This window comes from Scomber scombrus, chromosome 15 (assembly GCF_963691925.1).
Source record: "Scomber scombrus chromosome 15, fScoSco1.1, whole genome shotgun sequence".
NCBI classification, from domain to species: Eukaryota; Metazoa; Chordata; class Actinopteri; order Scombriformes; family Scombridae; genus Scomber; species Scomber scombrus.
The window spans coordinates 7,832,509-7,849,214 of record NC_084984.1 but is presented as its reverse complement, the minus strand read 5'-3'; the positions used below and the strand labels follow the sequence as shown (position 1 = coordinate 7,849,214).

At 37.0% G+C, this 16,706-nt stretch overlaps 1 protein-coding gene across 2 annotated transcripts; it reads left to right on the top strand.

Moving 5' to 3' along the window:
• Positions 1 to 3,929: 3,929 nt before the first annotated feature.
• Positions 3,930 to 16,078, top strand: LOC133995380 (MOB kinase activator 1B). Of its 2 annotated transcripts, XM_062434752.1 has the most exons (7): positions 3,930 to 4,157; positions 4,535 to 4,567; positions 6,106 to 6,272; positions 8,982 to 9,075; positions 10,992 to 11,125; positions 13,654 to 13,817; positions 13,915 to 16,078. In XM_062434752.1, exons 1-7 carry the CDS (start codon positions 4,144 to 4,146, stop codon positions 13,990 to 13,992), a joined length of 684 nt encoding a protein of 227 aa, XP_062290736.1. In that variant the 5' UTR covers positions 3,930 to 4,143; the 3' UTR covers positions 13,993 to 16,078. The 2 variants fall into 2 exon arrangements, with proteins under 2 accessions (XP_062290736.1, XP_062290737.1); XM_062434753.1 differs by lacking the exon at positions 4,535 to 4,567.
• The last annotated feature ends 628 nt before the right edge of the window (positions 16,079 to 16,706 follow it).

Genomic DNA, 16,706 nt, shown 5'->3' with positions numbered 1-16,706 from the left:
TAGAGTCCTCTGTAGAAATCTGATTGTTTATTCTGAACCATTATTGTTATACATTATAGTAGACCACTCTACTATGTATTAATGTAATTTACGTTATCCAGTTAAATGAATTATTTAGCAGTACGTTTGAACACTTGCAGGGCATTGAATGTCAAATTCTCATTAGGAGCTGAGCCCCACTAAAGGTCTTATCCTCCTATCCGAGTCCAATTTGACCCATTTTGACATTTTGGCAGCTGTAAAAACACCACAAATGTTGTTCTTTTACCCTGAAATGTATAATAATATAATAATAACATGCACAAAAATGAAAATATTTTAAAATGAGTGTTACAAATTTGTGTCCATTGAGGCGCTGTTCCAGGTCAAATTTGAGCCATATCTATTGGCTTTTTGTTTACATAAATAGTTAATTGTTCTAGTAAGATAGTAGTAGAGGATTTCTTGGATTGGGTCAAATTTGACACAGAATATACTGCGAGGGTGTAGAATATGGACAGTATGTAAGGGTTAAAATTTAGTAAGTAATGTAAATATTTCAAGGCCTTTAGGAGACTTGTGCTGCCTTCAAGTGCTGTCGGAAATATGCCTCATATTTTTAAAGGCTGCATTTCAAATCTTTCTTCCCTCTCTTACAACCACTCCTTACTGTCTGAATTGGGTTTGAGAGTAAGCCCAGCTTGTCAAAAAGTTGAACCCTTTGAACCTGCTGATGTTAAATACAGGGTTGGGAAGGTTACTTTGGAAATGTAGTAGGTTACAGATTATTAGTTACCCTATTTTAAATGTAATAAGTAAGTTAAATTACTTAATCAAAGTAATGTAACTTCTTACCTTCTATGACTTTTTGATTACTTTTCTAATATTCAAACAAATGTTTTCAACTGTAAGTGTGAGCGTAGCCCACCAAAATCTAATTGCAGGTGTTTTTCATGGATACTGGCATGATTTATAAGGGAGATCATTTCTTATAAAGCAATATATATCTTAATTCATGTAGATTTTGGAATATAAAAGATATTTTATGAAGTTTAAAGTCTGGCATGGGCTTAATTGGTATTGTGACACCATTTAAGCCCATGTGTTCTTCAAATAAGGTCCAAGTTATGATTTATTTACAAAATACATAAAAAATATTGATTTCAAAGAATTAAAAACAGCAGTATATGTATTAAGTAACAAAAATGAAGAAAAATCCCTCCTCCTGAGCAAAATCTTAAATGTCTGATTGTCACTGTTATTAATATTTAACCAGTGTTGGGGAGTAACTGATTACATATAACGGTGTTTCTTAATTTGATTACAAAATAAATGTAACTTTAATCTGTTACAGTTACTGACAAAAAATGTGTAATGAAATTACAGTTATTTATGAAAATGTTGATGATTACAAAGGAGGGTTAGATCTGAAGTCAGACCTTTAAGATTTTGAGGGCATGTTTCCAACAGCCCATGAAGGTAGCATAAGTCACCTGAACGCCTCATGATGTCGCTGTTGTTTTTTTTGTGTTTTTTCTTGTTTTTTTTTGTTTTTTTTCAATTTGCACAACATAATTGAACAGTAACAAACATCAGAAGACACAAGGGTCAAGAGGCAAATAAACTATGGTAAAAGAAAAAAAGAATAAAAAATCAGGTTTAGCTCTTTAGCTTATTTGTTAACATCATTTTCACTTGTAATCACAAATATGATTCAGCCTTATTTGCTTCCATAAAAATCGAACAACAAAAAAGTAAATAGAATTAACTAAATGACCATGTAAATAAATATACATATTAATATAAAAACATGTAAACAACTATGTAAATAGATGCAAATGTAAATATGTAGATACATAGATAAATAAATAAATAAATGTAAATGACTAAAGAAATGAACAAAATAAACAATTGGAAACATACCACATGCATGACTTGCTTCAATATTTGTCAAATAGGATTTGTCCACCTAGGGTCAAACCCTGGACCTTTGTGCCAGTGGCCTAACTCCTGGACGAGCAGCCCAGCTGGTGAACATGCTGTCTTTTGTTTTCATGACCTCAAAGTTGAATACAAACCATGTGGACTTAATGCAGCCTAAATTCAAATATTCACCAAAACTGCAGATTTACAATCAAAAAGCTGGAAGACTAATCACATGTTTGTTATTAACAATGAAAAATCTTATCCTTTCTCATTTAATTGAGTCGTTGTTTTGTCCATAAAATGTCAAAAATGTTTTTTTTTAAACTGTCATAGAAGACTAAACAAACCAGAAAATATTGACATTAAAGGTCGAACCAGGGAATTTGAACTTTTCTCTCAAAAAATAACTCAAAAATTATTAATTGAGTGTCAAAATTGTCAACTCCATAAAACGTACATTAGATCCCCAGTTTAGTGTAATATGATATATAAAATAGTATGTCACTCCCTATGAAAGCCTCTCAGAAGCAGCTTTGTGTCACTGTGCGTCACAGGAGTTCAGTAACCTTTAGAAGGAGGTTATCCTCTGGAGTTCACTGAGAACAAAGTGTATCCAAACTGTCAGCACTCACAAAAACATCTGCAAACAGACACAATGGAAAGAACATGCTCTGGAGGAGAGGGAGCAGGGGGGGGGAGTGAAGAGTGACACTCTCCAGACAACAAAGAATGAAATATTGGTCAAGACACCCAAACTTCCTCCACCATTAACTTCCTCCTCCTCCTCCTCCTCCTCCTCCTCCTCTTCCTCCTCCTCCTCCTCCTCCTCCTCCTCCTCCTCCTCCTCCTCCTCCTCCTCCTCCTCCTCCTCCCTTCCCCCTGAACATGATGTGCTTGGATTTCATATGAGTTTCCTATTAAAACTTTATCTTATAGCTTATATGAGGCCTCACTCTGAATTAGTTTTATTAAGTGGATTATTTGGTGTCAAATTCCCTCTTTGTGTTTCCCTGTTGAGCTGCAGTGGAAGTATAGTAACAAAAAGACGGACTTAAGAACTAAAAAGACTGTAACATTGAAAAATATCTTCTTAATTTAACACGTTTAGATGGGTGAAGTTTCATATTAGCTTCAGATAAACCTTTAAATACATTTTTGCACAGAAGGAAGACTGTGGATTTTGTCCCCTATCACTTACATTATAAGTGCATTACTATTAAGTGAATATCAGCTATATGTAGTCTTTTTAGAGTCTCTTTGTGTTTCTTTGAACAGTGTTTCACTGTTGAGCTGTGGTAGACTATAAACTCAGAATTACAAGGTGCTTCACAAATACAATGTATAAGCAAACAAATAAAACTAACAAATAAGAAAACGGAAACATATATAATACAACATTTTTTGAAGTCCTGCATAAAGCTCATATCACCACCTTCAAACTTTTTTATACATGATAATAATACATAATGCATGAAATGCAATAAAATGACAACTGACAGATTTACAGATAAATGACCCTCTATACCTGCTGTATCTAATTTGATACACACATTTTCACACAATTGAAATTAGTAGTATAATGTATAATTTGTAGTATACATGAAAAACTAACATTGCAGATCTGTGTACTAAGATAAGATAAGATCCAACTTTATTGATCCCACAGTGGAGTAAAATTAATTGCTACAGCAGCTCAAAAAGATAGTGATATGAGAAAAAAACAAATCTATACAACAATAAAATTACCTTAAAGTGCAATTATAACATATATTTACAACAATAAAATAAAAAATAAAAAAGATTGTACACACCAGGTTTTTTCAGGGGAAAAAGATCACACTGATGATTACAGGTCTCTAAAACTCATGTATCAAATATGATTGACTTGGTGATACAGGGTTAATGAGTGGGTGTGTTTTACATCATCATCCACTAGGTGGCAGCACACACAACAGAAGTGCGTATAGTTTTCCTTGCAGCGTCACATGAAGAAGTTAGTATTGCGTTCAGTACGCTGCTGCCTCTCAGCGTACAGAGCAGCAGACAGTGAACCAAGCTTGTCTTTAAAATCAACCTATTTACACTCACACTAACTCAGTAGTTATTTATGTTACGGTGATATTTATTTTGGATATTTTCTTGAAGAAGAACAGCAAGGAAACCCTCTTTGAAGACGCCTCCACTCTGCTCGCTTTAAGCTTTTTACCAACAGAGTCATTTTCAGCAGTCTGAGGAAACATGAGCTTCCTTTTGTGAGTTTACACCTGATTGTGTGATGAATGTTTATTGTTATTATTGTTTGTCTTTGCTTTAGAGTTGTGTGTTTTTTGGGGAAATGTCACTACCTCGTAGCTAACTGGCTGTGCTAGCCATAGCCTTAGTACACGGGCTAAGACTATTTCCTGAATTGACCCCGACTATCTGACGTAATTCGCGTTGATTTTTTTTAAAATAATAAGAAGCATTGGTAGTGATTGTGTGTTAATACCAATGAAATAATAGCTGACATGAAATTATAACCCCTATAACATCTACCCCAGATCAATATTTAACTGTGAGAGGTATGGCCTGGGTAGTTGCTGGTGTGAACACTTTGTTGTCATGAGCTAATCCTGCCTTTATGTTACAGGATGCACAAACCTCTTATCCATTGTTTTGTGTCGTAAGTATCATGATTATCTTGTGTGACATTTAGATGGTTACATTAGAAGAAATATAGCCTGCGTGTGGATGAAATGAAAGGGCGTAGGAGAAACATACTGAATGCGCCCTCTGGTGAGGATGTAAGTATGTTTTTAGGTAATTAGAAGAAGAAGAAAAAAAGAGAAGCTGAGTTTAAAAAAACCAAAACAAACACGCACCGCTTTTTGTTTGTCATATAGATAATCATGTTGTAGTTTCACTTAGTTGCAGGGTTCCCACGGTCATGTAATTCCTGGACAAGTTATGCAATTAAAAAAACTGTTTTCCAGGCCTGGAAATGGTTTGGAAAAGTTTTGAATGACCTGCTCTGATATCAAAGATAACAGATATAAGACAGGCTGTATGAACTTGGACCTCCCACTTTTACCATGTCAAAAATCTGTAGATTCATTTAATAGGAATATACTAATCGTCAACTATGTTTAACTTTTTAATATTGTCTAATTTGTGATCTGGGGCCAAACGCTTGCTCTGGCATGTAATTATAAAATGCACCCATCATTTAGTGAGATCAAAGTGTCAAAACACCCGTTAAAAGGCACCAGAGTACAGGAAATTACATCTACTCTGTAGAGATTACTCTTGCTGTAATCATTCCTTCTGTTCATACTGACCATTAAAAGATCTCTTCATAATGCACTTATAATGTAAGTGTCCTTCTGTGCAAAATTGCATTTAAAAGTTTATCTGAACCTAATATGAAGCTTCAGCCATCCAAATGAGTCAAATCAAGTAGATATCTTTCAACATTAGTCTTTTTAGTGCCAAAGTCCCTCTTTTTGTTACTATACTTTCACCACAGCTCAACAAGGAAACACAAAGGGGGAATATCCACTTGATATGAGTAACTCAGACTGTTGAAGCCTCATATAAGAACATTTGAAGGGGATCTTTTAATAGCCAGTATGAACAGGGGAAAACCTCTTTCAGTATTCTATGGAGCAACTGACTGTTGTTTTAAGACATACTTGGAAAAATGGTGATTGTATCCTTTAATGTGAAATATGTGTCAAAAAATCAGTTTTTCAATTAAAATGACAATCATGGGGTAAAAATGATGTTACCCTCTAATATCGCAAATCATATCACAATGAGATTTAGAAATTTTCTCAAAATCTTTGGGGTCTTAATTAAAAGAAAACCTTTATCTTCGTGTGTAACCTACCATGTTGTGATTTACTCTCATGGATTCTTGTTTAATGGGGCAGTGAGAGAGATTGAACACAGCACCTCTCCAAATGGCCTCGTTACACAACAGACACTCTTGTTCTGTTCACTATTCTGTTTTTCTCTGCCAAACACATCAAGTCATCGACGGCTCTTTTGCTAGCATAAAAAAAAACCCACAATCTTGACTTCTTGTTAACAAAGGTTCCTCACGTACGGGCCCCATGAACTCATGATTTGTCATCATATCTGTCTTGACTACCTCTGTGTTTACCCCTCTATTTGTCTCTCTCTCTCTCTTGTTCTCTTGTAAAAAAATGTGACTCACAGTGGAAATCGTTCCTCCAAGACATTCAAGCCCAAGAAGAATATCCCGGAGGGTTCTCACCAGTACGAGCTGTTGAAACATGCAGAGGCCACACTGGGAAGTGGAAACCTGCGCATGGCAGTCATGCTGCCCGAGGGCGAAGACTTAAATGAGTGGGTCGCAGTCAACAGTAAGCACAGCCAACTTTACCTTTTTCCCTTCTTTTTTTCCTTTGATACACCCTTTTTTTGGTTCCTGGAAAAGTGACCTCACATGCCTTTTTTATTTGTATACCTCCCTGTCTCCTCTTTTCTCCTCTCTTCTTCTCCTTTCTTCTCTTCTCTTTTTCTCCTGTTCCCAAAATCTCAATGAATCCACATCGAGAGTCATTTGAAAGTGAACTATCGCTGTGTAAGATCTTGGCATCCCCTCTAAAGACCATGTGCATTCATGCTGGAAAAACCACTGTGAATGTTAAATAGATGTTATTGTCTGTGCTGCGAGGGCCTTGTTTACTTTCCTCTAAATTGAGACTAATGGTTGGTCAAGTCGGAGTTTAATTTCCTCTAGCGTCAGAGCGCCCTTTAGGGAGGGATGGAGCTGTTCAGCGGCTCAGCATGTCAGCTGAATAAAGATTTCTATTTGAACATTTTTTCTACATTATGACGTAAAAGATTAGGATTAATTTTGTTTCCCTGGTGTGAATTTGGGTTTTGAGTGTTTTGAAGTTAATTACAAGAAAAGTGGGGCCAATTTACCTCATGTTTGTCAAGTTTTGATGCATTTTGTAGCCCCAAATATGTGAAAACTAAAGTATAATGACTATATTTATCCACGATTTTTACATAATAAGAGGGTCAACCAATATTATCGGCCAATATTGGTCTATCACAGATATTATGGTATCAGTGTTTATGCCGTCTGATAAGTGCCGATATATGTATTTTTAAAGATATATAGAGTTCAGTTTATGTATATTTGATCCTTTTCCTTAATTGACGTTTAATATATACGTTAAATTCCAAATGCCATTTATTTTTAAACTGTAAAATATTATTCCAAATTTGTTTGGTTACCAAATTTGAGGGACCATTGCAATTAATAGGTGTTTATGTATATATTCTGTATATATAAGATTATCAGCCGATATATTGATGTCAGAATTTTTTACTTTCTAATATTGGTATTGGCATTGGACCCATAAATCCAATATCGGTCAGGCCCTAATTAACAGAAATTCTCACACAAGTTCACAGACTTATTAGCTTTTTTAAACCTCGCCGCAGTTAACTGGCTTAGCTTCGTGGCATTACATCACAGTGAAGTAGGAAGTTAGTTGGAATAGAAGGACATTGGTCAAAACTGAACTGAAAACTATGTTAGTGTTTACAATGAAGGGAAGTTGCTGTGAGTGTAACTTCTGCTACCACTGATGACTTTCCTCATGATCTGTGTTCACGTGAAGCAGGTTTTTTTTTAAACTTTTTTTTGGTGGGGAGGGGGCATTTTACTTGTAATAAATAGCAACAGTGGCTAGCTCTCTCTCCTTTTTTCTCTCTCAACCTCAACCAAACCGATCAAGACAGATGGCCGCCCACCTAGAGCCTGGTTCTGCCTGAGATTTCTTCCCGTTAAAAGGGAGTTTCTCCTCGCTGCTGTTGCCAAGTGCTGCTCATGGGGGAATATTGGGTCTCTTTAAATTAAATTAAATTAAATTAAAGAGTACACTCTTGACCTGTTCAATGTGATAGGGCACGACTGATACTGGAGTTTTGGGGCTGATGCCAATATCGATATTAGGGAGTCAAAAAAATGCTGATATCGATATATCTGCCGATAATCTTTATATATACAGAATATTTATATAAAACACATCTTTTTGAAATGTGATTATGATTTGGCACTATTTAAATAAAGATTAATTGATTGAGAGAGGGTTATGACATGCAACAAAGCTCCCAGACCAGAATTAAACCAGGGAGGTTTTACAGAATAACCACCAGTGTTTTTTCTCTCTTTTGCCTGAACAATACCATCGATTTTATTCCCTATCACCGGAGCATCTCTGATATCTTGTGGCTCTGCTGTCTCGTTGCATACAGCTCCCAGTTTAGACCTTAGGAAAAATTAGAGGACGTTGGCACCTGTCATGGCAAAGTCAACATGTTTACCAGCTGGGAGCACGACGGAGACAACACACCTGTTATTGTTTATAGTTTTTCCCATTCTTAACACCCAGGAGGAAGGTTTTTTACTCTTGGCTGACTTGGCAGAGCAATAAGAAGTTTAATGAGAGAAGGTGAAATGAAATATTAGTACAGTGCTGCCTTGAAATTGAGGTAACTCTAATTCTACTTCCTACACTGGTCATTAGAAAGCAGCTGAGGCTCTAATAAGTTCAACAACCTTAGTGGCTTTTAGGAGACACTAAAATCTAGTTTCCTTCATGTTTTTAGTTAAGTTAAAGTTTAGTTAAGTCAGGTTGTCACCAGGCTATGAATAAAAAAGTATTGGACTCAGAGCTCATGTCTCTTTTTAAACAAGACCTCAAATAAAACATATCAGCTGTTCAATATGTTTTTTTTCCTCCCCCCTGTGAGATTTGCAAATCGAGCACCAGCATTAACGCTGCCAACTCTTTAAATGGATCTCACCGACTGATGGAAAGCCAGAGTTGGCTGTATGCCTCTGGGAATGAGTGATAACACCATTTGTGCCAGATAACTGGAGAGCGTACTGGTCTTCAGTTTGGACTGGGCGGTGAAGTGGGGGTGGGTGTAAAAGCCGTGGGTGGAGGGGTGGTGGGGGAACATGATGCCGGCTGTTTGAGCTGGTATTTAGTCTCATGCAGAGATGATTTGAATATGTTATTAATTTTTTTCCCCTTCTTTTTCTCCAGCTGTGGATTTCTTCAACCAGATCAACATGCTGTACGGCACCATCACAGACTTTTGCACAGAGGAAAGCTGTCCGGTCATGTCCGCTGGTCCTAAGTAAGTTTATCATTACAGGTCTGGGAGAAAAAAAAGTTCCCAATCTCATAAAACCAGCCCACCAGTTTAGCTTTACTCATCCAGATCTGACCCTAACTTGGATCAATTAGACTTTTAAATAATACTTTATTTGTACGGCACCTTTCATACAAGAAATGCTGCTCAAAGTGCTTTACAACACAACAAAAATTACATTAAAAGGTGCTTCATATTAAAAGAGCCTAGAAAGAACATAAAGCAATGTTAAAAAAGAAAGAAAAATAAACATTCATGTAATATCCATCCATCCATCCATTTTCTGCGGCTTATCTGGGGCTGGGTCGCAGTGGCATTAGGCCGAGCAATGAAACCCAGACCTCCCTCCCTCCCTCTCCTCAGCCAAGCTCATCAGCTCCTCCTGGGGGGATCCCGAGGCGTTCCCAGGCCAGGAGAGATATGTAATCCCTCCAGCATGTTCTGGGTCTGCCCCGGGGGTCTCCTCCCAGCTGGACGTGCCTTTAACACCTCCAAAGGGAGGCGTCCGGGAGGCATTCATGTAATGTAAGATGGAACATTTTAAAAAAGTAATCATTTAAAACAGTACAGTAGAAGTAGCTGAACAATAGAATAAATACAATACAAATCAAGTAAAATACAACATTTTAAAAGAAGTTCAGTAGTGCATTAGTGTGAAGATGACTGTTAGAAAAGCTAATTTAAGGCTAAAGTGTTTAGCCTTCTTTTAATAGTATTTAGCAAAGTGGCTTCCCTCATATCTAAAAATAGTTTTGGGGCATAGTTGACAAAGGCTTCCCCCACTTTCCTTCAGTTGTTGCTGGGAACCTCCGATAAACCAGCAGCAGATGATCGCAGTGTTCTGGAGGGCAAATAGTTAACAAGTTAACAGCTTAATGAGCTAGCACCAAGCCATGTAGCTCATTAAGAGCTTTGGATGTGAGGAGTAGGCCCTTAAAGTGAACTCTGAAACTCACAGTAAGCCAGTGCAGAGCAGCTAAAACTGGACTAATGTGTTCCTCTTCTCTTAGCTCTGGTTGATAGCCGAGCTGCAGAGTTATGGATCAGCCAAAGTTTATTTGGGAGGCATAAAAAGTGCATTACAGTGATTGAGTCAGCTTGAAAAATGAAGGCATGAATCAGTTTTTCAGCATCTTTCTGATTTATTATTGGTCGTACTTTAGCTGTGTTTCTTAGGGGAAAATAAAAAGATGTTTTCGTCATCTTGTTTATCAGACAAACAAATCAAATATGACAATTAAATAGTTTGTGTTCAAATCCAGCACACTTGTTGTAATCATCTTAACCCTTACATACTGTCAGATTTGACCCATTTTTTACATTTAAGAGCTGTAAAAACACTCAACACTCATTTCCTCTAGGTGGAATGTTTGCTAATGTGACCATGAATATACAAAAATAGAGATAAAACGCATCATTTTTAAAATTTTGTGCAGCTGATAAACATTTTTGTGTATGAAAATGTCCAACTATGACTTGTTTTTATTACAAAATTCAAAAATCACCATTCAAACCTGTTGCTGTATTCTTTATATTCTAAAAATGTTCTCCTGGATCATAAAATACAGATTAAATGTCTTTTTTCCCCCATAAATAAATAGAATACTCTCTTCATTCATGACTGATGGGGAAATGTATTTAGTCAGTACTGTGGCCTCGAGCTGCCATACTGAGTAGACTGTCAGTTGATGTTTTACATGCTGATATCTCTCGTATGGAAAACTGAGCTCGCAAAATTTAGATTGGCTTCTACAATCAGTCTTCAGTGTTTTGTAAATGAAGCAGTGACAATATTGTCTGCCGCATCATAAAGTTTTGTGGTGTATGAAATGGCATCAGTTGTGAATGACTGCTCTGAATATTTTTTTATCAAACATAATATTTCTCTATATTTTCTGTAGGTACGAGTACCATTGGGCTGATGGAACCAACATCAAGAAGCCCATCAAGTGCTCCGCTCCCAAGTATATCGATTACCTCATGACCTGGGTGCAAGACCAGCTCGACGATGAGACACTATTCCCTTCAAAGATTGGTATGCTTTGTGTCTGTTTTCTATTTTTTTCCCTCAAAGTCATTTTTTCTGATGTGTTTTTTATGCTTTAGTTTCTGGTTCCCATTAATGTTCAGCTATCAAGAAGAGCAACTTTTATACACCTGCTGAATGTCTAATGATAAGGTCTAGTGCCAAGAAACTGTCTGACATTAGAGAAAAAACCCTCTCTGCAGCCGACCCAATGACCATCACCAGCAAGCAATGTCCTGTGAAATTTAACTGCCATGCAAAATAAATGGATATTAAAACAATATAATGTAGATTATGCACGTATATCTTGATAGCAGTACAGACTGTCTTGTTGGTTTGCCGTTCTCATGTAATCAAGTAGACTAATTAAAACATAGAGGCTTCATTATTCATTAAGGTTTGCTTGAAATTAATGTGAAATAAATAATGGAGTACAGAGAATAAGTGTTACATAAGTGAACAAAATTATTACAAAACTCTATGGAAATGTGTGTGTTGTATGCAGCAAATATAAATATTGTTTGTTATTGAAATATCTAGTATAGAGCTGCAACGATTAGTCAATAAATCGATCATGCACCAATGAATGAACATAATCTGCAACTATTTTGACAATCAAATAACTTTTTTTTAAGCAAAAAATAGTTGGTTGCAGCTCCTCACCCTCTTCATGCGTGACAGTTAACCAAATGTCTTTGGATGTTTGACCTTTCATCTAACAAAACAAGACATTTGAAGACATCACCATGAACTCTAAGAAATTATAACAGACATTTTTTTCACCAGAAGACGACAAGAAAACATTAGGCAGATTCATTGGTGATGAAAAAATAATAATCAGTCGCAGTTCTAATCTAGTAATAATGTATTTCACGCTTTCAGAAGAATACATTCAGTGTAAAAGGCCACAGAAAAAGCGTTCACATACATACCAAGTCTCAGCTCTCAACCCCCGAAGCCAGCCGAGGCTTGTGCTGTCTCGGGTGGAGCCTTAATAGAGCTGGATGGCAGCCAGCACAAATAAATGTCAGAACTATCCCTTAGTACATCTCTGTGGAGGGAGGCAAAGACTAAAAGGGCTCCCCTGGGGTGACAGAATTAGCTTCATTGTCCGCAATCAATAGATGTACTATTCATTTTGGCCCGCAGTACCTCAAAAAACCTCTCAACCCTCATCAAGCTGGGAGTAAGCTGTGGGTTAAACAGCATGGGAAAGAACATTTTCCACCATGTTATGATAGAATATGCTCAGAAGCTTGTTGCGCATGTTAAAATCTCTATCATATAAATGGTTGATGTTCCTGGTATAGTCAAATTTGGTGCCAAATTGGACAAGTTGGGTGGTATCATTCATTTAAAAAAACTCACAAGCTTCTTTTGAATAATTGGTGTTGAATTATACTGCAGGTAGCTGCCTGCACTATGTGATAAGAAGGCTGCTGTGCTGTAACTTTTCACCCCTGCAGTTGAGGGATGGTAGCAGCACAGCATGTCTGCAGGGTAGAGACACTGCTGTTGTAACAACATCAAAATTCCTACGACTACAGACCAGCACTTTACACGCTGTTGCCACGAGAAGATTCCCTGTAGCAGTCACGACTGTTTGCTCTCCCCTTCAATCATGCTGAGGCCTGCCTGTGAAGACGTGCGCTCCAGGAGAACACGGTGTATCTACATCAGCTGTCAATGCTTTGAGGTTTTTTTGAGCTTATTGAAATGAGCAGTGGCAACAGGAATGAAAGGGAAAAAATCACTCCATTAATCCTCTCAATGTTGACTTTATTTTAAGGCTACAGCTGAAGAAACCACTTATAATTAGTGACATGTCAAAGACTGATATGCCTGTGTCAAATTTTCCTGCTATGTTTATTTTAGCCAAAAATATCACAGTAAATGGTATCATTACGACGATCATCAAACTTTTCTGAAATCCTAGTAAATGGAAAAATTACTTCACAACTTCATCTTGGTTTTACTAAAACTGAACAGAGAACTGTGTATTTTGGTACCCAAAAATAGGAGGTTAGCTTGGCAGGAATTTACTTTAAATGCAGCTCGGTGTCTGTTAGATCCTGTGCATGTTCTGATATGTTTTGGGTATTATTAGTTTTAAAAAAAATCCTGCACACTGTCAATCACTTGTACTCAACTGTAAACTAGCTGCATTTCAGTCGTGTTTGCATGGAAAGTAATGCTCACAGGAGCTAGAGGTACATAGACAAGGAACCTGGTTCTGTGGTCCTGCTGTGTTTCTGTTTGAGTGGTAAAAGGTGTTTTTATTGTCGTTTATCAAAATAAAACTGCTAATAAAAATGGAGAGAAGTGATGGTAAACCCTGGAGAATGTTCACCAAGGAATGTAGTAAAAATGGTATACCTGCATGTTGTAAATATTATAGTGTTTGGGTGTTTTTAAAACTCTAAAAATCCTAAATATTCCTTTTTCTGATTTTCCTGTTTCCGTCAAGTACTTTGCTCTATCTGACTAGTGACTGTATCGATGAGTCTTTTCTTTTTTGTCTCTCTTCTGTTCCCAAGGCGTCCCCTTTAAGCGAAACTTTATGTCCGTGGCAAAGACCATCCTGAAGCGCCTGTTCAGAGTCTACGCCCACATCTACCACCAGCACTTTGACTCCGTCATGCAGCTCCAAGAGGAGGCCCACCTCAACACGTCATTCAAACACTTCATCTTTTTTGTTCAGGTAAAGAAACTGACAAACATATATTGATTTTCTGTTATTTATCCTACCAGTAGATATGAGCGATTTTAAAATACTCTCGTTCCTTTGTCTTGTCAAGGAGTTCAACCTCATCGACAGGAAAGAGCTGGTCCCACTACAGGAGCTGATTGAAAAACTGACAACCAAGGATAGATAAACAGCGATGTAATTCTTATTTTATTGGTCTTCTAGTTTTTGCACAGATACCCACCCCACCCTGGCTATATGTATGCAGTATATACTATATTTCCATTTGGGGAAATGTTTTTAATAAGGCCAGGAAGAAGGAAGGGTCTTGATAGGTTTAAGGCACCAGGACTAATGCTATCAGGGATTATACACTTGATTGAACAAACCACAGATTAACATATTAGAGTAAATGGTTTTATCTGAATGGAAAGAAATCCCCAGTATTCAGTCATGGCTTACATTTAGGTTAGCATACATATATGTTGATTAGTTTTATATTAAACTGCACAGATGTTTTTTTTTTCTCACTTGGATTTATAGCAACAAGAGGCATTTTCATGCTCTCAGATTTCCAGCTTGCCTGCAGGGAAGAATAGTGTGTACGCAAAGTTGCTGTATCATAATAGGAAAGTGTTTTTTTTTGGTGTTACGATAAGAATTTAAGCCAGCCTTTTAAAGCCGATTCAAGAGCTAGTTATATTATCCGCTAATCTGCACAGAATGAGCTGGGTCGCAGTTTTGCTATCTATCAGTAATCGCCCACATCTGTTAATACAAGAGAATCCTAAGTGCCTAGCATGGCTCATAATTGCCCTATACCAACAGTGAGAACTGTAACAAGATAAAGGCCATACACTACTGAGATGATTGACACAACTTTAAATTTGACACCCCCGCCTCCCATTTAAGTTTCTCCACTTATACCGCTGATCTACATGTACTGTAACTTAGTTGATTTTTTTTCTCTCTATTTAAAACCACACTACTCCTCAACATGATCCGTACTTTATTAACAAGTGTTCTGTGCAGGTTATGATAAATGAATGTGTTGAAAGGACATAGAAGCAAGGCTAGATTATCGTCACGTCATAGCAGGGACTGAAAATTAACGAAAGTTTTAGCGTGTTACTAGTGACATGTTTTATGTGTACTAGTTTCTCCCCCTCTCCTACAACTTAAATTTGTTTAGAAAAAGGCATCGAAAATCTTAAATTGTACATAAAGGTCCATAAATAGAAGTATAGACCTGTGTTCAAAGTCACAAGCTCCGCTGTTCTATATACAAATACAAGCATTTTATGAATTGGTTAATGCTGCATCCCTTGTTATCTCACTAGCCATAAAGCACTTTGAACAATTTTCCTGACCTCTCTTGCCTGAATGTGTATTCTGCATAGACTGTGCTTTGTGAGAAGCTGTATCATGTGACTGATCATAGTTTCTTTCCTCTTCCACTCTTCCATTCCCCCCCCCCCTCCCCCAAATGAATGTTGAATTGCTTAAGTTCCTCTGAAATCGGCTGTAAGGCACAAAGTGAGATTTCTTACGCTTTTGTACGGTCGGAGTCGTTTGAAGCGCTGCGACAAACGACAGATGCGTGTTTTCCCCCCAAACTCAAAGTGTAGTTTACTATGCAATAATTGACACAACGCTAAAAAGGGTTACCAGTTGGCTCACTCGTACTTTATCTAATATTAATTTTCCTTCTTTTTCTTTTTCTAAATTGTGCTTAAAGTTTGGTTTATGATAGAAATAGATTTGCTTCTCCTTCAGGTTTGGTTTCAAAATCAGTGACATGAACATTTTATATATCTTACTATTAAAATTTGTCAGAGAGGTGTAATACTTCAATGCACACATGTAAATACTGAGGGTTAGACCTGTCTTTAAAAATAAGTTTAAGCGAGCATGGAGTGGTAGCGTTTGGTTAAAAGAATGCATTGAGTCTTTTTAGAGGCTGCTTTCCCTTCCTCCCGATTTTTGAATATTAAAGTCTGTTTGTTTGTTTTAATTGTTGAGTATATTTTCCCCCCAACTTCCTTAGCTAACTATTACGAATGTTACTGCTCACCCGATGTCTGAAAATGTCATCCTGAAAGCATCTCATCCTTATGAAATGCCCACAGCATAGCCTATTGCCTACAGTTTTTCTCCTTTTGACTGTAATAATTGATGAAATGTTTGTAAATAATGGCTCGGTAAGGGGTTTTCAATGCTACTGAATTGATTTATGCTGTTTACAAGGCAAATAAAGATGGTCTTGACTCTTTGAATGGTTGGTATGTTTGTTTACAACAAAATGAGTGTATGAACAGAAAAACAACCAAGCCTCGAGTTGGAGATTAGCGATGTATTGGTTGCGATTGAGTTGCCTCTAGTAGGCAGCTCCTTTTAATTGAATGATTCCTATCTGAGAGACAGTTTCTCTTCCCTTTTTACGTATATTAATAGCAGACAGAATAATAAGATGATCTTTCCACCACACAGCTTGACCACACGCACTGACTAAATGTTGTGTTGATGTGACAAAGTTGCCTCTAGTAGGACAGATAAAGGTTCTCAAAAGTTCTCAAAAACTATGCTTTATTTCAGGCATAGAGTAGTTTTGAATTCTTGTGAAACTTAATTCAATAAATTGTACACATTTCCCCCATGTTTTCTTGTTTTTATCTCTGGTGATCATACCATCAGGTTAAAATCAGTGGGAGGCTGGGTGCATACAGATCTAAAGGACTGGGACTGCCCTGTGCTTTCTCTTTGATTTACCCATTTATTTCATTTAACCTTTTTAAAACTGGTCTTGTTTTGGATAGTTCAATGTAAATTAAATGTTCAATACATACAAATTATCTTGTTTGGTGTGACATTTAAAGGCCATCCACACTGAGAACAATAACGATC

Coding starts and splice junctions, on each gene's coding strand:
- LOC133995380 (XM_062434752.1), top strand. Junction 11,126..13,653: donor ACTATTCCCTTCAAAGATTG/GTATGCTTTGTG, acceptor TCTGTTCCCAAG/GCGTCCCCTTTAAGCGAAAC. Junction 13,818..13,914: donor ACTTCATCTTTTTTGTTCAG/GTAAAGAAACTG, acceptor TGTCTTGTCAAG/GAGTTCAACCTCATCGACAG.